General features: G+C 57.7%; 1 protein-coding gene across 1 annotated transcript; it reads right to left on the reverse strand.

Moving 5' to 3' along the window:
* Nucleotides 1–552: 552 nt before the first annotated feature.
* SLC30A3 (solute carrier family 30 member 3) lies at nucleotides 553–10265 on the reverse strand. The gene is made up of 7 exons (XM_063123663.1): nucleotides 10072–10265; nucleotides 8194–8340; nucleotides 6018–6171; nucleotides 4875–5079; nucleotides 4261–4366; nucleotides 1782–1916; nucleotides 553–735 (listed from the first exon to the last, which is right to left on the reverse strand). Exons 1-7 carry the CDS (start codon nucleotides 10205–10207, stop codon nucleotides 590–592), a joined length of 1029 nt encoding a protein of 342 aa, XP_062979733.1. The 5' UTR covers nucleotides 10208–10265; the 3' UTR covers nucleotides 553–589.
* Between the last annotated feature and the right edge of the window lie 1942 nt (nucleotides 10266–12207).

Genomic DNA, 12207 nt, shown 5'->3' on the forward strand with positions numbered 1-12207 from the left:
CCGCGGTGGGAGTGCCGGCCCGGCCTCAGGCTGCTCCTGCCATGTTGGAGGAGGCAGCCAGGCAGCCGTGAGGCCTTTTTGAGATACCGCGGGTGCCATCTCCTGCCCTGCAGTTTGCACAAGTGAGGAGGGGGGAGCTGCAGGCGCCCCTCCATGGTGGTGAGTTTTCGTTGCTGGTATGGTGCACACACACACACACACACACTTACGTGCAAAACAGAGGCATGGCCGCAATGAAGGGCCGGGCTGGCCCTGCGTACCTGACCTCACGAGCAGGGGGGCCCACCCACACGCGTGGCGCTGGATCCCCTTCCCACTGAGTGGGCACATCAAAGACACTGAGGCAAATGAGCATGGGAAGCAGCGGGGGGAGGGGGGCAAGGAAGCCACAATGGGCCCCCCCACCTCACCTGCCAGGAATGTAACAAGAAGGTGCAGAGAGGTGGGTCCGGCCACGCGCAGGTGCTCAGCCGCCAACAGCCTCCTCCATGGAGGCCCCTGCTGAGTGTGTGGGCAGAAGAGGCCGGCCCGGGCCGCCAGGCCCCTCCTGGTGTCGGCAGTGGAAGGCGAGGCGGAGCAGGGCCCGGCCTCAGTCCTGGGGGTCCTGGCACTGGTGACAGGTGGCCATGGCATCCAGGTAGCGCTCCACCTGGACGGTGCACGAGACGAAGCCCAGTCTGTGCCGGAGCAGGGCTGTGGCTTCCTGGAGAACAGCCGCCGTGTCCGCATTGGGCTCTGGGGACGAAGGGCAAAGCCAGTCAGTAGAGCAAGAAGCAGGAGCCCGGCCCCCACGCTGCCTGGCAGGGAAAGGCTGCTGCCCCAGGGACCGGGGCTCCGTGGGAGAGCAGGTTCCGTCTCGGGAGTGGGGGACAGAGAAGACCCTCTTTGGCCTGGAACCCCGGGAGAGGCTGCACTGGGTCAGAAGAAGCACGGGCTGGTTCCATGGACCCATGGCCTGACAAAGCCGACCCCCTTCACCTTATGTTGCATCAGCTCAGGTGGTCGGAAGGGGTGTAGTGGTCAGTTTTAGATATTCCCCATATTAGACAATATCATCCAGCTGTCCCGTCGTCTAATGGGTGGGGGAGCAGTCCAACATGCAGTCTGAAGTGGCCCAGTCTGTTCTATGGGCTCCTTCCCACGTCCTTGAGCCCAAGGGAGACGGCTGGCCTGGGACACCTCTTTCAGCCCAAGGGCCAGATGCCATTTCAGAGAAGCTGCTGGCAGGGGTGGGGGGTCAAAGGCAAAGGGGCCAAAATACTGGCATAGCGTAGCAATTCCATCTGGACCAATTCCTGGAGGAGGAGGAGGGCTGTTATGATCCACAGCTCCTAGTCCTGATGGAACTATGCTAGCCCCATGGCCAGGGGCAGCCTCTCTCTGTACACCAGTTGCTGGGGAACATGGGCAGGAGGGTGCTGTTGCCCTAGGGTCCTGCTTGTGGGTCCCCCATCTGCGGGTCTACGTGGCTGGACGAGATGGAACCAACACACACACACACACACACACACACACCTGGGTCTGATCCCCTTCAGGGCTCTTCTGTTCTTAAGCTGTCACTGCCAGTCACTCAGCCTGAGGAGGGGGTGGTGGCATTTCAGCCTTTTAGAATGCGGGGGTGGGCTGCACAAAGCTGGGAAGCCCCCAAGCGGTTGGGGAGGAAGGGGGGGGCGCGGACAGCAGAAGCAGGCCCTGAAGGGCCGGATTTGGCCGCTGGGCCTGAGGTTGCCCACCTGTGCTACGGGGAGTCCAGGGAGCTCAGGGCGAGGGGAGGTGCTCACCAACGGCCACGTGCACAGCCACGACGTGATGGCTGAGGGTCAGGGCCCAGAGGTGCAGGCTGTGGGCGCCCTTCACGCCCTGGATGGAGAGCAGCAGTTCCTTCACAGCTTGAAACTCCACGCCCCGTGGTGCCCCTGCAAGAGAGGGAGGGAGGGAGGGAATGAGGGAGACCACGGGCCCAGAGGCTCCAGGGCGCCCCTCCAGCAGCCGGAGCCCAGCTCCCGTCCTGGGCCAAGTGGGGGTGTTCCCAGCCCCAGCCCTCCTGGAGGGCTCCTTGACAGCAGGCCCTGGGCCGGCTGGAGCTGAGGGCAGTGACTGCAGCCAGGCAGGTGAGGCCTGGGAGGCCCCAGGGCAAACCGTGCAGCGCGGCCCCGCTGAAATGGCCGGTTGTAACAGCACTCCTTGCTTCGGCCCCTGCCAGCCGCCGTGAGGAGGGGCGCCAGATCTCAACGAACGGCCAGGATTAGGCCAGCTCCGCTGCCTTCACGGTTTCGTCAGTCTTGCACTTGCTTTATCAACACGCACTAAAACTGGAAGAGGCCAGGGAAGACCGGGAGGGCGGGGCACAGCTCCAAGGCAGAGGCCCTGCTGTGCAGGCAGAAGCGCCCAGGTTCAATCCCCGACAGCAGGGCCAGGAAAGGCTCCTGCCGGAGGCCTGGGAGGGAGAGAATCTGCCAGTCAGTGCCGACAACACTAGTCCCGGCTCCCTGCGTTCTTCCTCTGTGTTCCACCAGCGTGTCTGTTTATGGCATCCCCACGTGTGGGTCACGGGGTCAGGAAAGAGTTCTGGTAAGCAGGATCCTCCACAAAGACCCTTCCCTGAGCAGGCAGGTGCTGCTCTTACCTTGAGCACCATTTCAGAGCCCTCAGCCGGGTGGAGAGGTAGTGCAGAAGGGGGGCGGTGGCAGCTGGGGGGGGGGCTCCTTTGAATCCCAAACCTGCATCAGAGGCAGTGATGGGGTTCCCTTCCCTCCCACCCACCCCTGGCCCAGCCGTTCCCCATCAGCTGTGCACAGCCGCTCTCACATGAGCTGAGGTGCAGACAGAACTCGGGCCAGCAGCTGATGGAGGTGAAAAGGTCTCAGTGCTGGCAGGCACAGCACGGAAGCAGGTTGCCCGGCTGGCCGGCCGGCCGCCTCAAGGCAGAAGACACGGCGGTACGCTCCCTAGCAGAGTGCCCCCGTTGTACGCAGAGATGAGGGGGCAAATACCCTGAGCCCATAACAGTTGGGGCCAAGGATAACTCCTCTGTAAGCATCACCCTGACGCTATTGGCTGGTACAGAGTAAGATGGAGGGGAGACATGAGAGCCCTCTTCAAATACTTAAAAGGTTGCCACACAGAGGAGGGCCAGGATCTCTTCTCGATCCTCCCAGAGTGCAGGACACGGAATAACGGGCTCAAGTTAAAGGAAGCCAGATTCCAGCTGGACATCAGGAAAAACTTCCTGACTGTTAGAGCAGTACGACAATGGAACCGGTTCCCTAGGGAGGCTGTGGGCTCTCCCACACTAGAGGCCTTCAAGAGGCAGCTGGACAACCCTCTGTCAGGGATGCTTTAGGGCGGATTCCTGCATTGAGCAGGGGGTTGGACTCGATGGCCTTGTAGGCCCCTTCCAACTCTGCTATTCTATGATTCTATGATTCTATGCGCCCCATAGGACTGCCAAGTTTGTCAAATGGGCCCTGGAGAAACAAAAGTCACTGGCTGCCATAAAAGACTAAACTTATCAATATAATATGACAAGTTAGCAAATACTGTACAGGGTTACAAGATGTTTTAACTTGCTCTTGTTAGCCATTTTGTTAACACTTTGTATTTGGGTATTTCCTCTGGTTGAGAGGAGTATTTTATTATGTCTCTGTCTGCTGCGCATGGCCTGACTGGCTAATAAGCGATCTGTTGTTGTTGTTGTTGTGTGAAAAATGGGCCGGGCCGGTGGAATGGCAGGCTTGAGCTCTTTACATGGGGGAGGGGGAGCACAGCTGCCTGGGCAGGAGGGGGATGCGCTGCAAGACTTTGTTGCAGGGCCCACCGCTTGTGGCTCCTGTCCTGCGTCCTAGAAGGTGGCTGCCTGGAGAGCAGTGGGTGGGCATCCAGCCGGCTCCCTGGCTGTTTCTGGCCCTGACTGGTGCACGACCCACCTGGGCAAGTGTCCGCTGCGGAAGCCACAGCTGCGGGGGCTCCCTGGGCCTGTCGCCATCTCAGGCTGCAGGTGCTGGGCCGGCTTCCTCCCCCCTCCCCCCCCAGCAGGACACGACGCACCTGAAGCGGCCTTTTCTTCTCCTATGCTGCCTCCCGGTGCTCCAGGGCCCCCTCTCTTGGTTCCCCTCCTTCCCCTGCTGTGCCTGTGTCAGTGGGTCTGTCATCCTTCTGTGTTGTTCGTTTTACATAAGACAGGCTGAGTGTTATCTAGGACTCTGCTACAGGAATAAAACCCGCCACTGGGATCGTTCCAGGACTGGGGCTCCCACTCACCTTCCATGAGCACTCGGAAGACGTCGCGCAGAATGGTCAAGGTGGAGCCCAGCACAAACACCGAGAACAGGAAGGTGCTGACTGGATCAGCAATCTTATACTGGGGCTGCAAAGAGGAGGAGAGGCAGTGCGGCGGTGCGCCGTGGCCCCGCTCCCGGGCCAGGGCCAGAGAGCAGCAGGCTTGCCAGGGCCTTCGGAGAAGCCTCCGCCTCCGCGTGCATCAGGACGGCAGCTTCCCACCAGCTCCATGGGGCACGGGGCTGTGCGGGGGCCTTGTTCTGCCGGCTACCTTTGCCCTTGGCGGCATCCCCCACAGGGGTGGCCTCGGCCCTTTCCGCTGCGCTCTCAGCCCGCCTGCCCAATGGGCTCTTTGCAATGAGCTTCCCAAGAGCCCTGGGGAAGGGCAGCCCGAGAGCCCCGAGGGAGCATTGGTGGGGCTGGCAGGGGGAGGTCAGACTCTGGCCCCCACCTGCCGCATCCCCCCCCCGCCCTGCTGGGGTTCTGAAGGGGCCGACAACTGCGCTGAGTGCTGGAGGAGGAAATGGGACTAAGAGGAGGAGAGTCTCAGCCCCGGGACAGGGAAGAGAAGCACGGCCCTCCCCCATCTCCCTTACCTTGAAGTAGATGACGGTGGCCGCCACGAAGACCCCCACGCTCTGCAGCAAGTCTCCCACCACGTGGACAAATGCAGCCCGGACACTGGTGTTGCTGTGGGGGGTGCGGGGGCCCCCACAGGGACTGTCGCCAATCCGCTCGTAGCCCCCTGTGCCCAATCCGTGGCCGTGCGCAGAGCCCGATTGGTGCAGAAGGCAGGCCATGCTGGGGAGAGGGACAAGAGCCGTTTCCATGGAAGCGGCGGCGGCTGCCCCAGGCAACGCTTCCCCTCTGCTGTGTGCCCTGTGGCTTTCCCTGGGGCCCCTCAGGTAGCCGTCCCATCCCTAGTGACCCATCCCTAGTGTGGGAGCTGGAGTCAACAGCCAGCCCCATCAGCTTCAGTGGGGGGGGAGGGCGCGCTGCTGTCCCTCGCCTCAGGCAGGGGACTGCCTTTGGCCAGCCCTTTTGCCCATGGCTCTGGTCCCCCCCCCACTCACCCCTTGGGACAGAGGCTGGCGCTCATGGGTTCTGTGCTGCCCCCCACCCCTGCACTCAGACGGTCAAGCCGGCATGGCTGGGCCACTGCCGAGGAGGGCCCAGGCCCAGCAGAAGGGACCCTCTGGCAAGCACCCTCTGGCAAGTACGACAATGGAACCAGTGACCTAGGGAGGTGGTGGGCTCTCCCACCCTAGAGGCCTTCAAGAGGCAGCTGGACAACCCTCTGTCAAGGATGCTTTAGGGTGGATTCCTGCATTGAGCAGGGGGTTGGACTCGATGGCCTTGTAGGCCCCTTCCAACTCTGCTATTCTATGATTCTATGCTTCTAACTCCCCCCTGGACCTGCTCCCCCTCTCTGCCATGGCCCCCTGCTTGCCCCCTGCCGCTTCTCGCTCTGGCCAAGGAGGAGGAACAGGCGCCACTGAAACCCCCCCCCCCGGCTTCCTGGCTCTGCCTGTCAAGCGAGCCGGTGGGGGCCATGATGGGAAAGAGAAACAGGAGGAACAAGTGCAGCAGCAGGTGGCCATGGCGGTGGGCAGGCGTGCCGGATCCGCAGCGTGCTCAAGGGCAGCCCGGACTGGGGTTTCCTCTGGGCCCCTCCCAACCGGTGCAGCAGAGCAGCGTGGCCTCTGGGGGCCGGCTGGCCCAAGCCCAGCGCTCCTTACATGATGTTCACGCCCACAGCACAGGCAGAGGTGCCCAGCATGGCCGAAGCTTCGATCTCGTAGTCGTTGCTGATGATGCGGGCTGAGGCCAAGTAGACCAGCACTCCCGTGACGATCCAGATGGAGAGGACGGAGGCCAGCGCTCCCAGTGTTTCTGTGGGGGGAGTGGGGCAGTGAAGGCACTGGACTGCCACCCAGTTCAATGAGACCAGGGTTCAATCCTCACTTAGCCATGAAGCTCCTGCAGTAACCTTCAGCCCATTACACTCTCTTGGCCTAACTGACCTCGCAGGATTGGTGCTGAGTGGAAGAAAGGGCGGAGAAAGGGGGCTGGGATGCAGCACCCAGTTCTGGCCTCTGAGGGGGGGCCAGGAGGAAGTAGGCAAGGGTGCCCTGTGGGGTGAGCGCCCGGGTCAAGTGCTGGCAACGGGAGACCTTCGAAAGCTGCTCCCTGGCAAACACTGGTGGTCCATCCCCTTTGGGTTCTGAATCTGCTTGCTCCAAAAGAGGCTCCTCCAGTCCCCCATCGGTCCTTCCATAGAAGGAGACCCTCCAATCCCCATCAAGCACTCAGAGGCAACTTGGATCCATCATCGGTCCGCCTCCATCCGCAGTCATCCTGCCCACCTCGTTGCCTTGTGCTTATCCTGTGGAGCACCCAGAAAGCCTCCCAGAGATGCCTCCACTGAGGGAGGGGAGTTGTTCCCCCCGCCCCGCAGCCTTTGAGGAATGGCAACGGGAGAATCAGGAGATGCACCTGCTGGAATCCGCCCACCAGCAATGCAAAAGTCATTCAAGTCAGACCTTCAGGGGGCTTTGGGCACAATTTCCCCCAAAATGCTGCTGGAAACATCTGTTTTGAGGAAGTACAAAAGCACAGCAACTTCTGTGTGTGTGTGAGAGAGGGAGTCTTTTGTTTCCTTTGGAGAGATATCCCAGATGTTCAAAAGCACCCTGTGGTGGATGTTTGGACATTTGGGCAAAGATGTCAGTGACAGCAGGGACGGGACTCGAGGGGCCAAATAGAGAGGAACCAGTACCCCATGCGATTTGAAATGCAGCCCACAACAGCATTTGCCTTTCTTGCAGCCACATCGCACTGTTGGCTCATATTCAGCTTGTGATCTACAACAATTCCAAGATCCTTCTCGTTTGTAGTATTGCTGAGCCAAGTATCCCCCATCTTGTAACTGTGCATTTGGTTTCTTTTTTCTAGGTGGAGAACTTGGCATTTATCCCTATTAAATTTCATTCTGTTGTTTTCAGCCCAGCACTCCAGCCTATGAGGAGGGCAACCAGGATGATCAGGGGTCTGGAAACAAAGCCCTATGAAGAGAGACTGAAAGAACTGGGCATGTTTAGCCTGGAGAAGAGAAGATGGAGGGGAGACATGATAGCACTCTTCAAAGACTTAAAAGGTTGTCACACAGAGGAGGGCCAGGATCTCTTCTCGATCCTCCCAGAGTGCAGGACACGGAATAACGGGCTCAAGTTACAGGAAGCCAGATTCCGGCTGGACATCAGGAAAAACTTCCTGACTGTTAGAGCAGTACGACAATGGAATCAGTTACCTAGGGAGGTTGTGGGCTCTCCCACACTAGAGACACATTCAAGAGGCAGCTGGACAAGCATCTGTCAGGGATGCTTTAGGGTGGATTCCTGCATTGAGCAGGGGGTTGGCCTTGTAGGCCCTTGATGGCCTTGTAGGCCCCTTCCAACTCTGCTATTCTATGATTCTATGAAGATCCCTTTGAAGTTTGTTTCTGTCTTCCAGGGTATTAGCTATCCCACCCAATTTTGGGTTGTCTGCTAATTTGATGACACCCCCAGGAAGCAAAATTGCACACAGACGCCCCACAAGCATCCCACAGCTTCCCCCCACCCGCTCCACTCTGGCCTCCCCAGGCAAAGACCGCAGAAACAAAGCAGAGCCACCCCCCTGGCCCCTACCTGGAGATGCTGCCAGCCACACTCACTCCTGTCCTGCGTCCAGCAGAGGAGTTTGTCTTGGGCTATGTGAAGCAAAATGCTGGGGTCTCTGCTGGTGGCTGGGGGACAGATGGAGCGCCTCAGAGAATGTGCATGGGCGGGCGGCTGTGGCGCAGTGCCACCATGTGAGCACAGGCCTTGCCTGGGGTCAGTCAGATCTTGGGGTGGGCGGGGAGAGGGAATGTACCTGAGCGGTGCCAGCCGAAGGTCATGGTCTTGGTGGATGGGCGCGTGGAGACCCAGAGGGAGAAGAGGCTGACTCCCATGCTGCCCATGTCCGTCAGCAGGTGGGCCGCATCCGTCATGATAGCCAGGCTGTGTGCCAGGTACCCACCTGCAAGGCAAAGAGGAAGGCCTCAGGGTCAGGGATAGTTCCGGCCATGTCAGGGACAGGGCCTTCTCAGTGTCCCCCCCCCCCCCCAATTAAGGAACGATCTCCCTGACGAACCAGGTCAAGACTTTTCTCTTCTCTCAGGCATTTAACAGCATATGTTGAGTTTTTTAACTGACCCAGAATAGTTGTTTTAAATGGATATTATCTAATCTTTATGGTTTGAAACTTTGTAAATCGGTTTTAATGTTCAGTGTTTTAATCTTTGTAAACTACCCAGACAGCTTTGGCTATGGGGCAGTATATAAATTAAATAATAACAACAACAACAACAACAACAACAACAACAACAACAACAACAACAACAATAATAATAATAATAATAGGGCCTTGTAGTTTTCAGCTAAGCTTTAATTAGAAATAGTCTGGAAGGGGCTGGGCCTATTCAGCTTCTGAAAGTCAGAGTCTGTGTGAGCTGATCTCTGTCGGTGTTCTCAGAGCAGAGCAGCCCCTCGTGGCCACCCACCTGCAGGCTTCAGCCTTGGAAAGACAGGCCTGCCAAGCTGTCTCTGAGAACCTGACAGAGAAAAGGGTTGGGAGTTCACGGAAGGATCGCTCAGACTGAAGCATCACCCTGGTGGGCTGAGCAGTGCTGCCCTGTTTGGACAGGGGCATTGCTGAAAGGCCAAAAGCCCCCGGTCTGCCCAGGGGTCTGGAAGAGGCCTACGCCTCCCTTTTTAAGCCAAGGCTAAGGCAAGGAGCCTTTGCTAGGAACGTCGGCTCTGCATTCCCAGAAAGCCTCTCTGTTTGAATTCATCATCATTTGAGACTCGGGAGGGGACGGGACTCTGCGTTGGCCTCCTCCTCCTCCTGAGGAGGTTAGAATGGGCTCAGGCAGGAGAGAATGAGAAAGGAGCGTGCTTCCTCCTCACCGGTCACCCTCCCCAGTGGAATGCCAAGGAGCTAAGATAATTCTGCCACTTGGCTGAGGAGGTTTGGGGCTGACTGCATCTGCAGCCCGAGTCATGGAGAAGCCACCTGGCTCTCTAAGGTGCTGGCAGTGGACTATCAAAACCGGCACTCCCACCCGGCGGGCATTTGAGGCAGCTTGGGGCCGATGCGATGGTGTCCTGTCCATAGAAAGAGAGCTACACTTGGGCTCCTTCACCCAGAGACCACCTTCCCCTGCTCCAGTGAAGAAAAACAAGTCCAGCATGTGTCTTCTGCCACGTGTTGTGCCAGGTGCCATTGGAGACGGACCCACAACGTGGCCTCAGCATGAACACTGAAGTCTCCCGAGGCCAGGAGCCTTGGAGTCCTCCACACAACCGCCAGCCCAGGCAGGGAGGCTGGTGGGCAGCAAAGAGCACAGCTGCCCCACCCTTGGGGGAGGCCAGAGAGACGGAGCCCTCGTGGACCACAGCAGCCCCTCCCTCTCCCCCACCCTTGAGCCTTGGACAGTGCTGCCCTTTATGCCTTGGCAGGCGCAAATGGAAGGAGCTCACACCTGCCTATCCAGCCAGCCAGGTGTGTCCTACCCATCAGGTCGGCCCGCCTCTTCTTGGACCAGACCGCGCATGGCCTCGCCCTTCACTGTACCCAACTGGGCACTCCGGAGCAGCACCTTGAGTCTGCAGGGACTGCCGGGAGGCCATCCGCGTTATCCCGGCTGCGGGGCGGGCTGGAAGAGGAACGAGCGCATGGATGCCGGAACAGCCTTTCGGCAGCACTGACCTATGACCTCTCCGATCATGAAGAGGAAGCAGACCACGCAGGCGAGGCTGAGCTTCCGCTGGGCCTGCAGCTTCTGCTGGCTTTGGCTGGGGGAGCAGGGCCCGAGGTGGCAGTGGGGGTCCAGGCGGGAGTCCATCTCAAGGCCCACCACGGCCCCTTCTGCATGCCTGTTCTCCGGGGGCAGGCCAGGGAAGGCCTCCTGGGACCCTGCAAACAGACTGAGAGGACACCGGGCACCCGTCACCAGGGCGCTGCAGCCGGATCAGCTCAGCATTCTGCTTCCCACAGGGACCAGCCAGATGCTGCCATGTCCTGCACCATGAACGTCCTGCATGAAGGCGCCAGATAACACGGGCGAATAGCTCAGCCAAGGAGGCATCCTGGAGGAGGGAAACCCCATCTCCTGACACGGGCCCATCGGCGCCCCCTTGGAGTGCCTGCAACCCAGCAGCCCAGCTGCAAGCAACTATCCTTGGTTTTAAATGCAATCCACTTCCCCAGTTTAGACACCTTTTGGCAAACTGTTCTGGTCATAGAATCATAGAATAGTAGAGTTGGAAGGGGCCTCTAAGGCCATCGAGTCCAACCCCCTGCTCAATGCAGGAATCCACCCTAAAGCATCCCTGACAGATGGCTGTCCAGCTGCCTCTTGAAGGCCTCTAGTGTGGGAGAGCTCACAACCTCCCTAGGTAACTGGTTCCATTGTCGTACTGCTCTAACAGTCAGGACGTTTTTCCTGATATCCAGCTGGAATCTGGCATCCTTTAACGTAAGCCTGTTATTCCGTGTCCTGCACTCTGGGAGGATCGAGAAGAGATTCTGGCCCTCCTCTGTGTGACAACCTTTTAAGTATTTGAAGAGTGCTATCCTGTCTCCCCTCCATCTTCTCTTCTCCAGGCTAAACATGCCCAGTTCTTTCAGTCTCTCCTCATAGGGCTTTGTTTCCAGACCCCTGATCATCCTGGTTGCCCTCCTCTGAACACACTCCAGCTTATCTGCGTCCTTGAATTGTGGAGCCCAGAACTGGACACAATACTCTAGATGAGGCCTAAACAGGGCCGAATAGAGAGGAACCAGTACCTCGTGTGATTTGGGAGCTATACTTCTATTAATGCAGCCCAAAATAGCATTTGCCTTTCTTGCAGCCATATCACACTGTTGGCTCATATTCAACTTGCGATCTACAACAATTCCAAGATCCTTCTCGTTTGTAGTATTGCTGAGCCAAGTATCCCCTATCTTGTAACTGTGCCTTTGGTTTCTATTTCCTAAATGTAGAACTTGGCATTTATCCCTATTAAATTTCCTGCTGTTGTTTTCAGCCCAGCACTCCAGCCTATCAAGATCACTTTGAAGTTTGTTTCTGTCTTCCAGGGTATTAGCTATCCCACCCAATTTTGTGTCATCTGCAAATTAGATAACCGTTCCCTGCACCTCCTCGTCCAAATCATTAATAAAAATGTTGAAGAGCACTGGGCCCAGGACTGAGCCCTGCGGCACCCCACTCGTCGTTTTGCTAGGGTAAGTTCTAATCAGTTGGTAAGTAGAGCCACCTTTTAAAGTAATTTCTGATCAGCTGCATTGACCCAGAGATGGAACTTCTTTTGCCATGGGTGCAAAATGGACCCTCTTTCTTTAAAGGCGGTTTCTGCTCATCTCAAATCCCCATAACTACATGAAGTACAGTCCCAGTGCTTGGTCTCCTCTGGAGCCTTTTGCTCTGAAACACAAGACACTCTTTAAGAAGAAAGGGAAAGGGTTGAGCTTACCTGGCCGCTGGGCTTGCGGCTTGCAGTTCCCATTGGCTGGCTCAGGTATTGCAATGCTCTCAAATTTTTGCATCTTGCCAGAGCAAGAGAAGGAGGAAATGTCTGGATTAGCTGTCCAAAGGACAGAGACTTCCTGCATTGAACAGGCGGGTAGGACTCGATGGCCTTAGAGGCCCCTCCCAACTCTACTATTCTATGATACATCTAGACTCTGAGAGGAAATGGGATGCTTTGAACTTGGGAGTGTTGGGGTGGTTTTATCTGTACTGCCATTTTGGTGTTGCTGCTGCTGCATATTAATTAGAATAAATGCTATAGCATGGTCATCTCATACCTGAGATGTGTACCTTGGGACAGGGATGGGCAG

This window comes from Elgaria multicarinata, chromosome 4 (genome assembly GCF_023053635.1).
Source record: "Elgaria multicarinata webbii isolate HBS135686 ecotype San Diego chromosome 4, rElgMul1.1.pri, whole genome shotgun sequence".
NCBI classification, from domain to species: Eukaryota; Metazoa; Chordata; class Lepidosauria; order Squamata; family Anguidae; genus Elgaria; species Elgaria multicarinata.